The 21298-nt window shown below is 55.5% G+C and overlaps 1 protein-coding gene across 8 annotated transcripts; it reads left to right on the forward strand.

Annotated features, from left to right (window-relative positions):
• Positions 1-10: 10 nt before the first annotated feature.
• Positions 11-17565, forward strand: S1PR2 (sphingosine-1-phosphate receptor 2). 8 transcript variants are annotated; one of them, XM_046686056.1, is made up of 3 exons: positions 11-909; positions 3386-7272; positions 15096-17565. In XM_046686056.1, the coding sequence occupies exon 3, from the start codon at positions 15138-15140 to the stop codon at positions 16191-16193; it is 1056 nt and encodes a 351-aa protein (XP_046542012.1). In that variant the 5' UTR covers positions 11-909; positions 3386-7272; positions 15096-15137; the 3' UTR covers positions 16194-17565. The 8 variants fall into 8 exon arrangements, 7 of the variants coding, with proteins under 7 accessions (XP_046542012.1, XP_046542016.1, XP_046542018.1 ...); XM_046686060.1 differs by having other exon boundaries at positions 6958-7272; XM_046686062.1 differs by having other exon boundaries at positions 7162-7272.
• The last annotated feature ends 3733 nt before the right edge of the window (positions 17566-21298 follow it).

Genomic DNA, 21298 nt, shown 5'->3' on the forward strand with positions numbered 1-21298 from the left:
AAATACCACTTTTCACTCCCGGCCTGAAAGACCCTCTGCGGCCTCCGGGAACGCGGCTCCATCGCAAGAAGCCCCGCCCCCTCTGTTGGCCACGCCCCCTTGGGTCCCTCCCCTAAACAGCCAGCAGGAATCCAACCAATGAAACCTTCCCACTCTCCTCGTTCAGCCAATGAGCGTTAAGCCTGGAAAGGTGGCCCGCCCCTGGCTGGGCGGTTCCGAGACGGGCACCAAAGGGAAATTCACCAACAGCTGTGAGGCTTTGGGCATTGGCCACGCCCTCCAGGCCACGCCCCCATCTGGCCTCCAGGACTCTCAGCGCGGGTTTTCCTGTATCCAGTAACGTGGTTTTGTTTGTCTGTTTAAATGCGGGGCCTAATGTCCCCTTCAAGCCCCTCAGATTGGGTCTGTGTCTCCCCTAGAGCCTTAGGCCAGGGTCCTGTCCCCTCTGGGACCGGCCGGTGCTCTCCGAGGACCGCGCAGAGTGGGGCGACCCCAGATCCCGGGCTGCCTCCCTTGTGGCCCATCCGCCCTACAGAAATCCAAACGCTCATTGGTAGGTTCCTTGCCACGTCCCCGTGAGACCTCCAGGGGGCGCCACGAGCCCGCAGCAGCCCTCCGTTCCGCGCCAGGCCGGGCACCTGGGGGCCAGCGCGGGCCGCACGGAGCGCGGCGGCTGAGAACTCGGTGTCAGAGCCAGCCTCAGTTTCCTCGTCTGCAAAATGGCGAGGTTGTGAGACTTCGCTGAAACGATGGAGGCAAAGCGTGTACAGAATGAAAACGCCAGCACAGAGTGAAACTTAGGAAGCAGCACTATGATGAGGATTAAAAGTGAGCCTTGTCATCAAATCAAGAACCAGGGCCGGTGTGGATGGGGTGGACCCTGGAGGACTTAAATGACGCTCTAACAATGTGAGTTTTCTTTTTTTTTGCATCTGATATATAACATATGGATATTTTTGTGAAGTATGAATGAAAATTTACCATGTATTTCATTGTGTCTTCCCTCCCTGCATGAATAACCTTGGATGTGTGTTTAAAACTCCATGCACTTTGTCATTTGAAAAGGTCTTTTAGTCCTTTATTTTGTAGAATTTTATTTATCCGTTTGGCGTTGGCATAGGTAATTCACATGCCTGGTAAAGAAAATTTCAGAAACTCCCAAAGAATAGCTGGAGTGACAGGTCTGTCTCCTCCGGCCTCTGTGCTGTGCCCCCCAGGGCCCCTCCCAAAAGCGTGTGTCTCCTCCCAGAACCAGTTTAGGACTTTACAGGCAGGTTTCCAGGTCTGTCTTGTGCCAGGGAGTTTAGATTTTAATTGGATGGAACGGCACTTAGTTGCTTAATGATTTATTAGGCACCTACTGTGTACCACGGGGGTGAATCCAGCAAACACCTTTAAGATACAGCCCTGTGCAGAGGGCTAAGGCATTAGAATAGGGGAGAGAGTTCTGTAGGGTCTGTAGGAGCCCAGGGGAAGAACTCCTAACTCATGGGGCAGCTTCCCTAAAGCTTTAACCTGTGAGCGAAGGCTTGAGGGGCCCTCAGGAGCTTGTCCAGAGGAGAAAGTATGTTCCAGGCTGAGGGAACAGCATTTGCAAAGACCAGAGTGGAGAGAGAGTGGGGGGGGGGTGAGGGTGTCGGGACCTACCTGCCAGCCTCGTGCTTTGTTCGTTGACTCATTCCTTTATGCTGGTCCCACCTCAGGGCCTTTGAACTGTTGTTCCTTCTACCTGCAACATACTTTTCCCAGAGCCCCTCATGCCTCCATTCCTCACCTTTTTCGATTCTTTACTCAAAAGTCACCTCCTCTGAGAAGCCTGTCCTGACTACTCTTACTTAAAATTGCAATCCTCATCGCTGGTCCTTCTGATGCCCTTATTCTGCCCTGTTTATGTCCATCCATATTTATCTTCTAACGTGCTATATAATTTCCTGTATTTTAATGCTTTTGGCTGTCTCTCCCACTAAAGTGTAAACTCCCCAGGGCAGAATTTTTGCTGTGTCTTCTTCTCTTCTGTAGCCTGGCACCTGGCAGAGTGCCTGTGACACAGTAGAGACTCAACAGAAGTTTCTTTTTCTTTTCTTTTCTTTTCTTTTTTTTTTGAGGAGGATTAGCCCTGAGCTAACTACTGCCACCAATCCTCCTCATTTTGCTGAGGAAGATTGGCCTGAGCTACATCCATGCCCATCCTCCTCTACTTTATATGTGGGTTGCCTGCCACAGCATAGCTTGACAAGTGGTGCGTAGGTCCACACCTGGGATCCAAACCGGTGAACCCTGGGCCGCCAAAGCGGAACGTGCAAACTTAACCGTTGTGCCACCTGGCCTGCCCTTTTTTCTTTGCTTTGGTAAGGAAGATTACCCCAAGATAACATCCATTGCCAATCCCCTTCTTTTTTCGCTTGAGGAAGATTGGCCCTCAGCTAACATCTGTGCCCATTCTCCTCTACTTTGTATGTGGGACACTTCCACAGCATGGCTGATGAGTGGAGCAGGTCCACACCCAGGACCTGAACCCGAGAACCTGGGCCGCCAAAGCAGAGGGCAAGCAACTTTAACTACTGGGCCATGGGGCTGGCTCCTCCACACGCTCATCATCTCGTTGCAGGAATATTACCAGAAAGAGAGAAAGCCCTCTGTTTGTCTCCTGGGTCTCAAGGTCTCTGTCCCCTGAGGTCAGGAGCACACAAGATGCCCAATAAATGATTTTTTACCCAGTGGCACTGGAGTCCCGTAGACACAGATTCGAATCCAAAGGCTGCCACTAAGTGGCTGGGTGTCCCTGGGTGAATCGTTCCATCTCCTAATCGGTAAGTGGGACCCACACGCCCGCCCCTACTGAGCGATGGAGAGGATCAGCATTCTCTTTCCCTCCATCCTTGCTCCCCGCAGTCTTTTCTTCCCACGGAGGGAGCCTGTACACACCTGGGTCAGACCACATCCCTCTGCAGCTCGGACCCCTCCAGGCCGCCCATTTCGCTCACAGCAAAAGCCAAAGTCGGAGCGGCAGCCCACAAGGCCAGCTGGACCTGCCCTCGCTTCCTCCACCCTCCCCTCTCCCTGCTACCCCTCTGTGGTTTCAGCCAACTGGTCTTCTCACTGGAACCTGTCAGTCTCACACGAGCCTCAGGGCCTTAGCACTGGTCGTTCCTTCCACCTGGACCACTCTGCCTGAATAGCTGCACGGCTCCCTCCCTCACCTCCTTCAGGTCTTTACTCAAAGGCCACCTTCTCAGGTGACACTGGGTCCAAAATCACTGATCCCTTCCCATCCCACATTCTTCATCTGCCTTCCCGGTTTCATTTGTTTCTAGAACTTTCATTACATTCTAAGAGATGACATCATGGTCTTATTTTTCCCACTTTGTCTCCCTCTCCCCCATAGAAGGTCAGCTCCTGGAGGACGAGGGTCTTTGTTTCTTTGCTAAGAAGGGTGCCAGGCCCCCTGCAGGTTCTCCATGCAGTGATGGAACAAATGGAATGTGAACAGATCGCTTGGCACAGGGCTCGCACCAGCACACTGATGACGAGCCTCAGTGAAACAGAGGTGTACACTGCGAGGCTCAAACTTTCACCATTTTGGCCCAAGCCTGGGTAGAGGTCAAAGGTCAATGTGTCCTGCCCACTCCTGGGGATCAAAGGCTTCATGGTAGGTGACCTCTGTCCTCAGTGACATGGGGCCAGTGGCAGCCTTGCAGCTCGGAGACAAGGTCTGCTGGCTGCAGGCATGCTAGCAATTTAGGGGGTACCCATCAGAAGTTGGAGGGCCCGCCAACATCTGGCCTTTCTAGCCCCGTCACTGTGTGAGGGTTTTCACAAAGGCCAGAGGTCAGGGCTGGACTCCTGGGAGGCAGCCCCAGGTAGGAGGTGCAGGGTGTGGCGGTGGGGCCGGGAGGCAGGGGTCTGGCCTCTGGGGGGGAGCTGTCTCAAGGGCCCCTCCCCCATCAACATCGAAAACATCTGCTGTGTGTTTGTTTGTTGCTCCATTTGTGGGTAACTGCGAGTCTGTGAGGAGGCGGAGCCGCCCACTGAGGCGTCCTACCCCCCAAGCCCCTGGGGATAGGCCTGATTTGCATAGTTTCTATTCCCTTCAGTTCAGCCAGGCTGGGGCTGTGGAGCAGAAAAAACGTGCAGATCAGCCCCCCAGCCAGGTCTTGGCAGAATGTCAGACACCCACTCCCCTACCCCCTGACCTCCCCTCCCCCTGCTCAGGGCTCCAACCCCTGGGCAGGGCACATGGGCTCTCTGTGGCTAGAGGCTGAACCCTGCATGTGACATCTCGCTTACCTGCTGGCTTCTGCCCAGATTGAGCCAATGGCAGGCACCGAGGAGGATGCCTGGGACGATGGGAACAGCCAGGGTAATTCTCCCCATCTGCTTCTGGCAGCGTCTCCCCCTGGACGTGGCCTCCTTATGTGCTAATTTCTAAATAGTCTCAGCCCTCCTCCCCGACTTGGGTGTCTCGTCTATATTAGCAACCCCTGTATTAAACCCCCTGCATGTGAGGTACTTTCATCTTCCTGAGTCGACCCCGACTGACGGAAGGCAGCTGCGAGGGTTTTATTGATGGGTTTTGGTGGGAAGATAAAACTCCCGTAAAGTAAGGTCTTCTCTGTTGAGGGTCCCGTTCTACAAGTTTCCACAAACATATAGAGTCACGCAACCCCCACCACAGTCAAGATAGAGAATGGTTTCATCACCAGAAAATTCCCCTGTGCCCTTTCATAGTCAACTCCTCTCTCCACCCCCAGGTCCTGCCAACCACAGGCTGTTCGCCTTTTCTAGAACATCACAGAAATGGAATCGTACAGTAGGCTTTTGCGTCTGGCTTCCTTCTCTCGCTGTAAAGCGTTCGAGATTCGCCCACGTTGCTGTGTATCACTAGGTCCTTGCTTCCTGAGCCGTTTTCCTTGTAAGGATGGACGGTCATCTGTCTATTGATATTCTAGTTGAAGGAGCTGCTATGAGCTGCCAATGAGTTGATATTTGCCAAGTGCTCAGGACAGTGACCGGCACATTATATACATGTCAGCTGTTGTTATTATGTTGGGGGGGAGCTTGCTGAGAATCAAGCCTCTGGCATTCCCCTCTCCCCGAGCTGTGCATGCTTCTCTTGTCCCAAAGAGAGAGTCCACCCCTCCCAGGCTGGAAGGGCCAAGGCTGCATCTGGTGGAGACGTGGCAGGGCCTGGCCTCCACCGGGAGCCTCCCCGCCCCATCCCTGAAGCTGAAAGTGGGCTCTGAGCCCACGGGCGAGTGAGACACAATGGCTGCAGCTCTGCCGCCTGCCAAGATCAGCATCTGGGAAGTTTCTCTGCAGCTGAGGCCCCTTCCCCCAGGGCTGGGGCGATGACAAGAAAGTGGGACCTGTCTCAGACGCTTCTTCCCATGCAGTTTCTCCTGCCGAAAGCTGAGAGGCGGGGCTCGGGGGAAAGGGCAGGCTGGGCCTTATTGATGTGGGGGGAGTTCACAAAATTTGGGGCCGGCGGAGGATGGGAGAATTCCCCTCACCTGGATGACAGAGAAGAGCGTTCGTCATCTCACCAATGACGGATGCTGGTCCTGAGTGGTACCCACTGCCCTTGTGTCCTGACCCACTGGGGCAGGATTTGGGTCCCTGCATCCGGACTAGGGTGGGGACTTGGGACGGACAAGGGGGCACAGAGCTCTAGTTCGAATCCCACCACTACTGTGTGCCTCAGTTTCTTCATCTTTAAAATGGGGTGAGGAGGAAAAGACAAAACTATGGAGACAGGGAAAAGATGAGCAGTTGCCAGGGGTTCAGAGGAGCGGGGACGAACAGGCAGAACACAGGGGAATTTCAGGGCGGTGAAAGTGTTCTGTATGACACTGATGGTGGATGCATGTCATTCTCATTTGTCCAAACCCACAGAATGTCTGACACCCCAACGTCAACTGTGAACTTCGGGTGATAGTGACATGTCCATGTAGGTTCATCAGTGATACAAATGCACCCCTCTGGGGCCGTGTTGACCGTGGGGGAGGCTGTGCACACGTGGGGACAGGGCCTGTGTGGAAAATCTCTGTACTTTCCACTCCGTTTTCTTGTCAACCTAAAACTTCTAAAAAAATTGTCTATTAAAAAAGTAGGATGATGATAATTGTAACACCCACCTCCCAGGGCTGCGAGAACTCGCAGAGCCGCACCCGGCACAGTGTGTCTGCGTCGGTGTCGCGTGAGCAAGCGTTAGCCATTATTGCCGGGGACCTGTCATTAGTGGGGGCCGGTCCTAGTCTCTTCCTTCTGTATTTCCCCTTCCAGGGAGCTCCCCAAGAAAAGGGCCCCGCTTCTTTCCTCTTTCACTGTTCTCACTCAAGGGCTCCCCTCGGACGGGGCCCAGCGCTCCCCTTGACCCCTCCAGACGATCAGGAAGTCGAGGCCTCCAGTGGTTTCCATTGCTCCAGCTTGTCCCCTCAGCTGACCTGGCGGAGGCCTCGTGTGGCCTCAGAAGCAGGAGGAGGCGGGCTCGGGGGGAGGGGGGAGTTGCTTGTGAATGCGTCTGTGTGTCTCAGGGGACGTCACCTTCGTCTGGTAGCCACGGTCCCTGGAACAGACAGCCGGATACTCTGTGGCCTTGACAGCATCCCCGCCCCCAGGTCTCTGGCGGGATGGCAAACTGCTGAGCCAGCCGAGGGCACTTCCTCCGCAGCCTTCACGTCCCCCGGGAGGCTGAGATTTCCGCTCCGATAGCTCCCTGGGGAGGAGAGGACCCAGTTTTCTTTGCGCTTTTCTCCCTGTGGGTTGAACACCTGGTTTCAAGAGGTTGTCGGGGCAACACACCTCACTTGGCAGAGGATTCAGTGAGGCATTGCCGAGGTCCGAGTGGACCCCAAGATCTGGCCCGGGACCCAGCGGACACTGACGTCTGGCTCAGGAAGTGGAGCGAAGTCACTCTGACTTTTCTTTCTTTCTGTTTCTTTTCTCTTTGTGAGGAAGATTGGCCCTGAGCTAACATCTGTGCCCGTCTTCCTCAACTTCGTATGTGGAATGCTGCCACAGCATGGCTGATGAGAGGAGTAGCTCGGCACCTGGGATCCCAACCTGGGAAGCTGAGCCACCAAATTGGAGACGGCAGAACTTTAATCACTTGGCCCCCTGCCACCGGGCTGGCCCCTGCTCTGACTTTTCTTATTTCCCCAGAAAGCCCTGCTACCCTGTGTTACAACTCTCTCAAGAAATCTCCTAATTTCTTTGTCTCCTCCATCGGACTGTCAGCTCGGGATGGCAGCCACCAATGAGGGATCATCAGAGGTACGCAGAGCATTAGGCGTTGCATTGTATGAATACATGTGCTGCATATAGATGTAGCATTAATATATGGATTCTTAATATTCATTTCTTTGTTAATCACTTCAATATGTTTCTTTTTAAGATCAAGTTCTTTAATGGTGATATGTTGAATAATTACACTGATGTGTTATTTACTATGTTATTTATTGATATCATTTATTATTATTATAGAAGCAATTTTACAACTAGCAGCCTGGCGATGTGTCACCTTTTGTTTGATTTTTCATGTCTTTGTAAATTTTTTTTCTTTTTGAGGAAGATTAGCCCTGAGCTAACATTTGCTGCCAATACTCCTCTTTTTGCTGAGGAAAACTGGCCCTGAGCTAACATCCGTGCCCATCTCCCTCCACTTTATATGTGGGACGCCTACCACAGCATGGCTTGCCAAGCAGTGTCACGTCCGCACCCGGGATCCGAACTGGCGAACCCTGGGCCACCGAAGCAGAACGTGCGCACTTAACCGCTGCGCCCCCAGGCAGGCCCGTGTAAATTTTTTGAATTGGTAATATGACCTAAAAATTTCCAGCCCCCCAGGGTATACGGTGAAAAATCTGGCCCCTCTCAGCTATTCCCCTGCCCCCCAGCCTGCTCCCTGAGGGTAACCGCTGTGACCGGTGGCTTGTGCCTTCTCCCGGAGGTGGCCTGTGAGTCCCTAGGCAAATATGTGTGTATTTATACAGTCCTCATAAACACACTCAGACAGTGCACGCAAGCCGTGCAAAATGGTCTACATTGTGTTTTTTTCTACTTCACGTATTGAAGACAGTTTCATATCAAGACTACTCCATTTTTACTTTTTAAGAGGGATAAGTGGATCAATTTTAATTTCCTTTTAAGTTTGGGGGGGTTTTTTCGGTGAGGAAGATTTGCCCTGAGCTAACATCCTTTGCCAATCCTCCTCTTTTTTTTCTTTTTCCTTGAGGAAGATTAGGCCTCAGCTAACATCTGTGCCAATCTTCCCCTACTGTGTACGTGGGCTACCTCCACGGCATGGCAGATGAGTGGAGCAGGTCCACACCCAGGATCCAAACCTCCGAACCCGGGCCACTGAAGCTGAGAACGTAGAACTTGAACCACTCGGCCACCAAGCCAGCCCCTGGTTTTGCATTTAACACTCTTTACCAAGTTTAATATATGTACAGAAGAGAGCACAAAGTCTCCTTTCTTTTTATCAGTTGCATTGTCTGGGCCTCAAGCAGCCTTAAATTTTGTTACATTCCAGCTTTGTTGAGGTAACATTGACATACAGAATTGTAAGATAAAGCGCACATCGCGGTGATTTGACAGACACATACATTGTGAAAGGGTCCCCATTTAGTTCATGACCACGCCCGTCATCACATATTTAGCTTGTGTGTGCGCGCCAACATTCAAGTTCTACTCTCCTAGCGAATTTCAATCAGTCGATGCAGTGTCATCACCTATAGGCACCTTTGTTTATGTCAGATCCTCAGACCTTATTCATCTTATAACTGAAAGTTGGTACCTTCACCAGCCTCTCCCTGTTCCCCCTGCCCCCAGCCCGTGGCAACCACTTTCCTATTCTCTGTTTCTATGAGTTTGACTGTTTTTGAGATTCCACATAAAAGTGAGATCATACAGTGTTGGTGTTTCTCTGTCTGGCGTATTTCACTGAGCCGAATGCTCTCAAGTGTCATCCACGTCGTTGCAAATGACAGGATTTCCTTCTTTCTCGTGGCTGAATAATATTCCATCGTCTACATACGCTGCATCTTCTCTACCCCTGCCCCTGTTGACCGACACTACAGTTGTTTCCAGATCTTGGCTATTGTGAATAATGCTGCAGTGAACGTGGGGATACAGATATCTTTTTTCAGCTTGTTGCTTTTCACCAATCTTTACTGAAGTATAACATACACACACGGAAGAGTACCCCTACCCTGTCCCTCCTCTTTATTGCACCATCCTGGTGTCAAGCAGCCTTAATTTTTAATTTAATTAATTGCTGGAATAGGGTACCTGTGCATGTGTTGTGAAAGTCAAAAAGTCCAGAAGGATTCCTGGGGTGGGAGCAGACTCCCCCCCCGCCCCCGCCCGGTCTCCCATCCTTCAGTTCCTCTCCCAGGAAATTGGCCAGTTTCTTCTTCCTGGAATCTTCTGGAGATTCTGTGCACATGCAGTAGAGCCTCAGCCCCACGCAAACAGGGGGTTCTGTTTCCTGACACGTGTCCAACCTTTAGAATAGTGTCTGGCGCCCAGTAGGTCCTTAATGTATTTGGTAAATAAACATATAAGGGGATTATGTATACATTTTCACAGAACTACCCTGCTCAAAGGCTGAAGGAGGGGAAGGCGGGAAAACTCAAGAATCAGATACAAGCTTGGCCCCAACTTGGAATGCAACTTGGCCGACCTGGGCCTGCTGGTAAACCACAGATCGGCTGTTGGGTGCTCCTGGTCTTGTGGGGAGAGGGGGCAGCGCCTGAATTCTGGGGTCTTATCAAGGCACAACCAGTCCTGCCTCTGGGGCAGGGCGTGGCACATAGTAGGAACTTGATTTGTTGGAGGAGCAAACATACAGAAGGCGCTTAATGCCTATTTGCTGCATTGACAGATAGTCGGTTCCTCATGGCTCCTTGTTGGGTAAATAAATGGGATCCCGTGCTCACCTCCAATTCTGGGGGCCCAGGGATGGGCCAAGAGTTTATCTGCAACTCAAGACGGCTGTTTCAGGTGGAGGCCACCTGGCCAGGAGCGACGTGACGTCACGGGGCTGCGTGACGTCACGAGCCGGCCGGTTCTCACGGGTCGGGGCTGGGAGGGGCAGGGCGGGAGGTGGGGGTGCGGACAAAGGGACCCCGCGCGCCTCCCCCGCCGGCCCCCGCGCGCGCCCGGGCCGGCCAGCCACATCTGGAATTCATTGCAGCCGCCGCCGGAAAGGGGAGGAGAGGAGGGCGGGGCGAGTTGGGGGGCCGAGGCGGTGCCTATCCCCGCCGCCCCGCCGTCCCCGGTCCCCAGCCCCGGGACGCAGCCGAGCCGGCCGGGCAGCCCCAGCCCCAGCCGCGGCCGTCCCGGGGACGCAGACGCCCAAGCCCCTCCGACCAGGGCAGGGACCCGGGCCGGCCTAGCCAGGTGAGCGTGCGTGGCGAGGGGGAGGCAGCAAGGGCGGGTCCCGGGCCCCTGAGGTCGCGGCATCGGAGCTCAGGGGCCTGGCCAGGGGCGGGGGGCGCCCCGGGGCGCGCACGCGCCGCACATGCTCCTGCTGCACGGAGGGAGTGCTCACCGTGAGCCCTCTGCAGGACTCCGGGCGCCCCCCCTGCCTCGGCCGCGAACCCCCAGACTGCGCTCCCCGCCTTCCCCAACGGCAGGAAGTTGGCGCCGAGGAGAAGGCGAAATCCGAGCGTTTTCAGCTCGAGACTGGGAGGCAGGACAGCGTGCCCCGGGATCGAGGCTTTGGGGAGTGCGTTTGGGGATGGAGGGCGCCCCTCCTGGCTGACTCGGATTGGACCGGGGCGAAAGGTGCTGCGCGCCCTGGAGCTTCCAAACCCAGAGGCGGGGCCCCCGGGGTGGACAGTCGCCCACTGCCTGCAGTCTGGCGCTCTGCCTCAGTTTCCCTAAGTGGTTCTCTCCTCCAGTCGCCCCGCGGGGGCGTGGCTTTGTTCTGAAAGGAAAAGGAACGCGACTGCGTGGCTCCGGCGCCTCTTCTTTCCCTTGGGGATGGGGCGTGCAGACGCGCGTGTCGCGGATCCCGCGTGGCCCCGGGCCCCGCAGAGCGTCGGAACCTCGCCCCCGACACCGGCACGAGTTGACTCACTCGGGGATTTCCACCCCCTTCCCCCGACTCTGCCCTAGTCAGGCGCTCGGGGCGCCACGCGCTGTGACCACAGTCCTCCGCGTGGCGCGACGCGAGTGCAGCCTTCGTGGTGCGGCTGCTGCTGGGATCTCCCCCCAAGCCAGTCCTCCCGAGTCCTTCGGGAATATCGAGGTGGGCCCCCTGGGATGGAGAGGAGTCCCCCACCCACACTTGGAGATGTGGGGGTACCGTGCGTGTGGCTGTCGCGCGCGAGAGGAGGCGCGGCCCCGGCGGCTGCGAGTGTGGATACCGCGCATTCCACGGCCAGATAAGGAGGTCGAGACTCTGGCTGGAGGGCGGGGGCGGGTCCTGCCACCGTCTCCACGGAGACGCGCCGGGCTTCGCCTGGGATGGGGTTGCCCGCGGACCAGAGGCGTCTCCAGCCTCCTTTGCCGCTGTTTGGGGCTGGGCTGAGCTTAGGAGCTTCCACCCTGCGGGACCCACTGGGGCCTTGTTCGTTCATTCATTCATTCATTCATCCATCCATCCATCCATCCATTCCACCCGTTTTCTGAGTACTTCTGGATGCCAGGCATCGTTCCAAATGGGCTGAAAACAGATTTGATTTGGGCGCCGGCCTCCGACACTCACATTTTGCCCTGGAAGTCAGACAGAAGACCAGAAATACAATCCTAATTTCCGAAATTGGCAAGTGCCGTGAAGGTCATAGAGCAAGGTGCGGTGATAGAAAGGCCTGAGGGAGGCAGCTCTGGGAGACTGGCAGGTCCTTGGAGGCCCCTCTGAGAAAGTGTCCTTAAAACTGAAACCTGAAAGATGAGGAGACAGTCCTTCAAGGATTTGGAGGAAAGGCATGTCAGGTGGAGGCAAAGCCGGGGCAAAGGCCGTGAGGTAGGGACGGGGGTGGCAGGTCGCAGGCCAGTGTGGTTGGCCTGGAGTGGCCCTGGGGGACAGCGTGAGGAGAGTAGGTGGGTAGTGGGGAGCCAAGGTAGAATCTGGAGCCAAGGATGGCACCCTGGAGCGCCCCCTGGCTGCTGCGTGGAGAAACGGCAACGAGGAATAGGGGGTGGGGCCTGAGAGCTGAAGGGAAACCAAAAGAAATGGGGGGGGGGGGTTCCCTAGGGCAAGAGGCACCGGATCCTTGAGTGACCAGGAGGAACTCTTAACCACGAGACTTCCCTCAGTGGAACTTGCGGAAGGGGCGCGTGGAAGCCACTGAGGCTTCCTCCATCCTTCCTCGCTCCTAATCTCCCCTGGAACAGTCTCGGTCTGTCTCTCTTCCCTTCCCTCCAAACCTTGTCACTTGTCCCGCTGGCTCCGCTGAGGCCGGGGACCTCCTCCTAAGCTTCTGTGTTGAGCCAGGCCTGGGAGCCTGACGCGGGGAAGGGAAGCGGGCACGGGCCGTATCGGCCTGGGGGTGACTCCTCCGCCAGCCCCAACCACCCGGCCTGCTTCCTCTTTCTGCGAAGCACAAACCTGCCTTAAGCTGCCCCGTTAGCAAAGTCCTAGGGAGGCAGTTGGGCCTCAGTTTCCCCTTCTCTAACTAGGAGAGCTGCCGCTGCTTCTGGGCATGCCGTGACAGCTTCCTGGGGCTGCAGAAAGTGAGGGTACAGCGCCCCGAGTCCACCCCTCCCCCAAGAAGATAGAACTTTTGGTCGGTCCCTGGGGTGCGAGGGCTGAACTCATTTCTTATTTCTCCAGGAAATGGCTATAAATCTTTCTCTTGGCTGCCAGACAGGAGAGGAGTGGTGGCCCCACGTGAGGGGGGGGACAGGGCCGCCACGGGACACACCCTGGGCTTCTCGCCCACCAGCAAATGTGCTTCCTAGGCCTGCGATAGAGTTTTGATTGTCAATTATGAACCCCAGGAGGGGCCCAGTAGACGAGGGCGGCTTGAGGGCGTTTGGTCGGGGTGACCCGGCGGTCAGGCCGCGGCTCACACTTTCCCTAGGGACGCCCACACAGCCTTAACTCTGTCCCCCGGAAAGAAAGGAGCTCCAGCTCAGTAGTGGAGCAGGAGGGCGCCCCGAGAGGGCCAATCAAGTGCGGAGGATGGAGAGCTCCGGCCAATAGGCGAGTCGCTCAGTGCCCTGGGATTGAAAATGAGCCAATCAGAGCGCGGGCTGTTTCTGGCCCGACGGCTGGTCTGGGAAGGCCGAGGCCTGGGCCAAGCCAGCTCCAGGCCGGCTGCAGCGGGCAGAGGGCATCGGGGCGCCCGGGGCCCTGTCCGGCAGGGAACAAGGGGCCTCTGTGTGGCGATCTGGGCGGGGAGGCAGTCCGCGGGGATGCGCACAAGCTCTCCTCTGTTCCCAAACTAGGACGGATGTCCTTTCGCCCAGGGGGAGCAGCTGTCTCCGTCAGGCGGGGGGCCAGGGCGCCCCTCCAAGGGGGCGTCCTGGGACTGAGATGGTTGGGCGACCCCGGAAGGCCCCCATCACTCCCAGGCTTGCTAGGAACCGGCCTAACCAGCCTTTTCTGGAACCACGCTCCTGCGCACGTGGTCCTTGCCAGGCGTGTTTCCAAGGATCTGGGGAGGCCTCCTCCCGCGTCGTCCTCCCCCCCCCCCCCCAGCCCGCCCATTTATCTAATGGCTGGAGCTTCCTCCCGGTTCCCTTTGTGAAAGGCAGACACTGCACCAGCCCTTCGGAGACCCCCCCCCCCCCACCTCCAAGCTGGGGGGAAGCCATTATGTCGGCTCTCATCCTCTCTGCCTCTTCCCGCCCCCTCCCCCCACGGCTCAGTTTTCCTTGAGAGAGGGGGTGACTCAGGCCTTCATGGAAACAAATACCGTCCCCCCCTCCCCGCGGGGCTGCACGCCCCCTCACCGCTCACATGACTTCAGCACAGCTGCCCCATCCTCCTAGCCAGGACCTCCCAGAGCGGTCTCCTGTGGCTCCCCCATCCCATCACCCCCTCCCAGCCTTCTCCGCACCGGATATGACTGGGGAGCTGGGACTCCACCCTGTTTGTTCCAGGGGCCTCACATCTGGATTTCATCTTGGCTGGGGAGGGGGGCGCCAGCGCCCTGCCCACCCCGCTGGGACCCTCTGTCCCACGGCAGGACTAGCTGGTGCTGATGAGAACAGGCTGTTGGGAATCTTGCCTGGCTGGCTCCCTCAACGTCCCTCCCAAAAGACTGGGTGGAGGGCACCTAGTCCCCAGCTGGCTGTGTGGCAGGAAGAGGGGAGCTAATAATATTAGCTAATATTTATTGAATGCTTGCTATGTGCTCAGCATGCCTTGAGCATCATTCAACAAGATTTTCCCATCACCCCTATGAAGTCCCCATTGCACAGATGAGAACATTGAGGCGGAGAGGCCGAGGGTCCAGTGACTTGCGCAAGGTCCCACAGCGTGTCAGAGGTGGAGCGGGATTGAACCCTGAATTGCCTCCAAGGTCTTCGTCCTTGAAGATGATGTGACCTCTGGGATGCTCGAACCTCAGGGCCGCCTTGGTGTCTCCCAAAGACCTTATCTTGGGAGTGCCCATGGCCTCGAGGCTTAGACCCAGCCTGGAGTCCAAGGCAGTGGGTAGTAATGGGCAGGAGACTTGTGCCGTCAGCGGCGAGCATCTCGCTGACCCCGGTTGGCAGGCGGCGTGAGGCCTGAGGCTCCAGTCTATCTGAGGAAGGAGACGAGCTCTCCAGGTCGTGCCCCAGGTTCCCTCTGTGGCTGGGTGGGCAAGGCTTCTGGAAGTCTACTTTGTGCCCTTCGTGCCACTGGGGGGGACCTCCTGTTCCTTTGAAAGACAGCGTAGCCTGGCAGCTATAGAGGCTCTGGGGTGGGTCTTTTTGGCTCTGCTACTGACTAGCTTTGAGACTTTGGGAAAGTGAATTGACTTCTCTGGGTTTCCCATCTGTAAAGCAGAGATGATGATAATTCTGACTTCACGTGGCCACTCAGCGAGGAGTGACGGAGCTGGGACTCCACCTGTAGCCGTCCAAAGTCAGAGCCTGGGCAGCAGCCACAGCACTGACCTGTCTGTCTGTCTGTCTGTCCTTTCTCTCCACAGCTCTGACAGCCCCATGGCCCCGGCCGGCCACTGAGCCCCACCATGGGCAGCCTGTACTCGGAGTACCTCAGCCCCAGCAAGGTCCTGGAACACTATAATTACACCAAGGAGACGCTGGACACGCAGGAGGCCTCCCGCCAGGTGGCCTCGAGCCTGATCATCCTCCTCTGCTGTGCCATCGTGCTGGAGAACCTGCTGGTGCTCATCGCCGTCATACGCAACAGTAAGTTCCACTCGGCCATGTACCTGTTCCTGGGCAACCTGGCCGCCTCGGACCTGCTGGCGGGCGTGGCCTTTGTCGCCAACACTTTGCTCTCAGGCCCGGTCACGCTGCGCCTGACACCTGTACAGTGGTTCGCCCGCGAGGGCTCTGCCTTCATCACGCTCTCCGCCTCCGTCTTCAGCCTCCTGGCCATCGCCATCGAGCGGCACGTGGCCATTGCCAAGGTCAAGGTCTACGGCAGCGACAAGAGCTGTCGCATGCTGCTGCTCATCGGCGCCTCGTGGCTCATCTCGCTGGTTCTCGGGGGCCTGCCCATCCTTGGCTGGAACTGTCTGGGCCTCCTGGAGGCCTGCTCCACCGTTCTGCCGCTCTACGCCAAGCAGTACGTGCTCTGCGTGGTCTCCATCTTTTCCATTATCTTGTTGGCCATCGTGGTGCTGTACATCCGCATCTACTGCGTGGTCCGCTCCAGCCATCCCGATGTGACTGGCCCACAGACGTTGGCCCTGCTCAAGACGGTCACCATCGTGCTGGGCGTTTTCATCGTCTGCTGGCTGCCCGCCTTTAGCATCCTCCTCCTGGACTACGCCTGTCCCGTCCGGGCCTGCCCCATCCTCTACAAGGCCCAGTACTTCTTTGCCTTCGCCACCCTCAACTCACTGCTCAACCCTGTCATCTACACGTGGCGCAGCCAGGACCTGCGGCAGGAGGTGTTGCGGCTGCTGCTGTGCTGGCGGCCTGCGGCGAGGATGCAGGGACGGCGGGCCGGGACCCCAGGCCACAGCCTCCTGCCCCTCCGCAGCTCCAGCTCCCTGGAGAGGAGCACGCACATGCCCATATCACCCACGTGTCTGGAGGGCAACACGGAGGTCTGAGGGACAAGAGGGCCGACAGCTGGGCCACGGCAGGGCGCCCCGTGGAGAGGCACCGAGTGACCTCAGACAGACACGTGGGGCTGCCAAGCAAGATGTCCCCATGCTGCAGACCTGGGGGATACAGAAAATGTTTTACACTTGGGCCGGCCAGCTGCGGCACTGACCAGTCAGATGGCAGAGCTCCTGTCAGGTCCTGGAGGCCGGTGCAGGGACCTGTGGGGCCTCTTTAGGACTAGATCATGGGGAGGTCTGGGGAGAGCTGGGAAGGGCCTGGATGACAGCAGGCAGGCATTCACGAGGGGCCCCAGGAAGGAGCAATTTACAACCCGGTACAAAGGATTTCAACATTTCACGACTGCCTGACACTCCACCCTGTGCCAGCCTCCTCCAAATTTACCCCCTTGCCACCTTTTCCTGGCAACCTCCAGCCACTTCCCTGGAACCACTGTCCCGAGGGGCTGACGGCCCCGGCTAACAGTTCCCGGGCTCCAATCCACAGCTTCCTCAAATTTCACCACCTGCCACTGTGGCCGCTTCCTTTTCCTCTCACTCCACAAGATGCTGGGAAACCACAGGGTGGAGGTCGGGTCGTGGGCAGGGGGCGGGTGGAGGGGGCCAGACCCCATTCTCAGACCTCATTGGCCAATTGCACTATTTGGGGCGCAGAGGAATCACCAAGGACTGGAAAAACCGGTCTAGGGGGCCTGAGGAGGGCCTCAGGGTGGAAGTGGAGAAAGTTCTAGAGGGAGCTGTCTGCTCAGGACCCCCCACCCCCCAAAAACAACCACCCCCAAGCTACTCCCGCCTCGGGTCCCAGGCAAGGTACCAGGTCTTCTAAGGCGGGGCAGCCTGGAGCCCGCTGTGTGTCCTTTCACGTTGTATTGAACGGAACATGCGGTGGGGGTGCCCAGGACATTTTTGGGGTGTTCTTCCCCTAACCTGCCCCGGAAGGACTTTCCTAAGTTCCGTGGATGGATGGAAGGGACATTGCGGTACAAATGTATATTTATGTGTGTGTCTGTTTGTCTGTGTCTGTGTGCACGTCTGGGCGTGATGTCTGTGACCCCCCTCCCCCGCCACATCCCCCCAGAAGGGATGCTGTTCTGTCTCCCCCTGTCCGTGTCGAAGCTGCCAAAGAGGGCCCTGGCCCTGCACAGACACCTTTCATTGCTGGCTCATCTGCCCCTTTGAGAGCTTGGGGAAGGAAACCTCACACCTCAGAGGGGTGTCGTGAATGCACAGGCTGGGGAGGGGGGCCTTTGGGGGGCCAGGAGCCAGCTGGGGGCTTGTCTCCCCTCACACAGCTCCCCAGAGGCCCCTCGTGCCTGACACCAGGTGCACCCCAATCAATAAACGGTTCAGTTTCTCTTTCCGGTCGTGGTGTCTTTTCAAGCTAAAGGCGGCTGCTCCCGCATGAGCTCCCCGCAGGGGGTTGTGGGATGGATGGGACAGGGGAGGGTGGCTGCTGCCCAGGCCTGGTGGGTGGTGGGGGCCCCCTCGGGGGCTGGACAGATGGTCTTGGGGGACACGGGCCCAGCTACCCCTCTGAAGCTCCTATTCCCCAAAGGAATGACCGACCTTCATCAAGCACCTTCCAGGCATGAAGATGTGAATCTCAGGAGGTGGGAGTTACTATAAACTCCTTTTCTGGAGCTGTGGGTTCAGAGAAGTTAAGTGAGCTGCTCAGGGTCACATAGCCGGTTGGGGCAGTGCCTGTCTGGATTTTTTTCTTTCTTCTTTTGGTGAGGAAGATTGGCCCTGAGCTAGCATCTGTGGCCAATTTTCCTCTTTTTTTTTTTTCTCCCTGAAGCCCCAGTACGTAGCTGGATATCGTAGTGATAAGTCCTTCTAGTTCTTCTATGTGGGATGCTGCCACAGCATGGCTTGATGAGCCGTGTGTAGGTCCACAGCCAGCATCGAACCAGTGAACGCTGGGCCACCAAAGCAGAGAGCATGATCTTAACAACTTGTCCACCGGCTGGCTCCCCCTCCCTTGTTCCCCCCGCCCCCACCCCCCGTGACCTCCCCCGACGCCTGTCTGGATTTGAACTAAGACTGACTCTAGATCCTGCCAGCTCCCCCACTGGGCCACAGCAAGGATCCTCAATCCGCTGTTTGTCATAGAAGGAGCGGTCAGCCCCACCCAGAACCAGGAGAAGCCCAGATGGGATGCAGCTGGGGGGTGGGGCCCGAGCTTAGCTCCAGGGTGACGCCACCCTCCTTTGCCCAGAGGCACGGCCTATCGGCTCCTTTGAAGATAGGTCTGGAGCTTTGATGGGGAACCCAGGCCCCCAGGCTGAAGCCCCACCCAGCGGCACCATGGCAACACTGAGGCAGGGGGTGGCAGAGAAGGAACAGGGCGGACGGCAGCCAGGGGCTCAGAGGCCCCGTCAGAATTCCCCTTCCTCCAGCAGTTCAGAGACAGCCTTTGTGCGGGAACCCAAGCCCTCGCTGGGACACGGAGGAGGAAGAGGCCCGGGGCAGGCCAGAGTCAATAAATTTCCCCAAAATACCCACGTGCTCCCTCCATCTCCTTCAGGCCTCTGCTCCAATGCCACCTCCTCAGAGAAGCCTGCCCTGACCACCTTCCTCCCGCTCTGTCTAGCCCCTCACCTGCTTATCATCTGGCAGTGTATTATACATGGGTTTATCTGTCTCCCCCAATTAAAACATGAGCCCCTTGAAGATGGGACAGCATTGGTCTTATTCACCACTGTGTCTCTGGCATCTTAAACAGTACTCAGTGCTTTCTCACCTCAGGGCCTTTGCATCTGCTATTCCCTCTGCCTGGAATGATCTTCCCGCAGACATCCTTGTGACTCCTCTCCCTCTTCAGGTCTATTTTCAAATATCACACCTGGGATGAGGCCTCGCCATGCCGTGCACATGGTTCAGATCGTATCCGCCTCTTTGCTACTCTCTAACAGGCAACACATTTTGCCCATTTATCCTATTTCCGATTTTCCCTTTCTGAATGCTGGTTCCATGACAGCAGGGATCTATGTCTGTCTTGTTTACTGCTTGGCCCCAGGGCTCAGGACAGTGGCCAGCACTCAGCAGGTGCTCAATAAGTGTTGCTCAAATGAATGAAAGCAAAACCAAGTGATGGTCATTTCACTGAGTGTTAAGTGCTGTGAAGAAAATAAAATGGGAAGCAACAGTTTAGGTGTACTGTGCTCTGTAATGTAGGGACTATTAATGGGACTCAGACAGATAAGGAAACTGAGGCACATAGAGGTCAAGTAACCTGCCCAAGGTCACAAAGCATGTGGGTGGAGGGGCTGGGATTCGAGCCCAGGCAGTCCTTGATGGAAGGTTGCAGTCACAGCTGATCCTCCTTAATATCCTGGTCTGAAGACCTGCTTTGCTGATATCTCCCAAATCTTAGAGCCTAGAATGGAACGGGGCTGGCCCCTCTCTTTGTATTAGTGATTTCACGTTCTTTGGATAAATGCCCAGTAGTGGGATAGCTGGATCATATGGTATTTCTATTTTGAGTTTTTTGAGAAATCTCCGCACTGTTTTCCATAGTGGCTGCCCCAGTTTGCATTCCCACTGGCAGCGTATGAGGGTTCCCTTCTCTCCACATCCTTTCCAACGTTTGTTATTTCTCATCTTGTTAATTATAGCCATTCTGAGGGGTGTACGGTGACATGTCATTGCAGTTTTGAAAAAGCAGATTCTTAAGCTCCGCAGTCAGAGATTCTGAGGGAGTAGGTCATGGGTGACCCCAGCAATGTGTCCCACTGATGAGAAGGGTGTGGTCTTCTGACCATATTCTGAGAAGTGTTCTAGACTCCACAACCCAGAGCTGCTCTGCCCAAGAGAACTTTCTGCAGTGATGGAAATGCGCCATATCTGCGCTGCCCACTTGTGGCTATTTAGCACTTGAAATGTCGCTCCTGGGATGCAGGAGCTGGATTTGATCTGTCATTAATTTAGATGTAAAGAGCCACGTGTGGCCGTTGCCTATGGCACTGGCAGCACAATGCTAGATTCTGTAGCTCCGGTTTCTGCGGCCTTGCAGCAGCTGAGTTCTTTGGGCATAATGCCACCACTTCCACAGAAAGTCATGTCTTGCCGCCATTATTATGAATGACATTGTAGCTTCCACAGATCACTTCATGATTTGGGGAATATTTCTTTTAGTAATCATATCAAGATTGCGCTCAGCTGTAGACAGCAGAAAACAATATTATCGACTTAACTAAGAGGGAGAGGGAGAAATTGATTTCTCTCTCAAATAAAAGGGTTTCAGAGGAAATTGGTCACACGTAAGAAAGACAGATGCCCACTTACTAGCACTCCAGGCTCCCGTCTGTCTGTCTGTCTGTCTCTCTCTCTATCTACCCATCCATCCATCTACCTACCTAAATAGTTCAGTGCGTTTCCTAAGAATAAGGCATTTACATGACCTCAGGAAAATGATCAAAATCAGGAAATCCACAAACTTTAATCACATTTCACATCATCCCATGACTGATCTTTATAGCAGAAGAAAATCTCGGATCTGCTTGTTGCCTTCAACCATCCTCTTAATCTCCTTCAATCAGAACAGTTTCTGAACTTTCATGACCTTGACATTTTTGAAAACTACAGGTCAGAATTTTGGTAGAATGTCCTTCAGCTGGGTTTGTCTGATGTTTCTGCATGGTTAGATTCGGGCTAGCATTTTCGGCAGAAAAACCACAGAAGTGATGTGTCTTTCTCAATTAGTCTCATCGTCAGCAATGTTAACTTCGATTGCTGGATGGTATCTGCCTAGTTCCCTTCCTTTAAAGTTAGTGTTTCCTACTTTGTAATTATGAAATATCTTGTGGAAGGTACTTTGAGGCTGTAAATATCTCATTACCCGTCAAACTCACTCATTTAGCATCCATTCTTGTCTGAATCAATTATTACTCACTGGATATTTTGAAGATAATCAGAGGCCTGCATATCATTTCATTCGTAAATACGCCACTTCTTAAGAGAAAGCAACACCTTTTCTTTTGAACTTAACCGCAATACTGTGATCGCCCTTATCAGAAGTATCAATCAGTGTTAAAATTTCCCCATCTGTCTCCGCTTTCTTTTTAACATTTTGTTTATTGGAATCAGAATCC

The sequence above is a fragment of the Equus quagga genome, chromosome 14, assembly GCF_021613505.1.
Source record: "Equus quagga isolate Etosha38 chromosome 14, UCLA_HA_Equagga_1.0, whole genome shotgun sequence".
Classification (NCBI taxonomy): domain Eukaryota; kingdom Metazoa; phylum Chordata; class Mammalia; order Perissodactyla; family Equidae; genus Equus; species Equus quagga.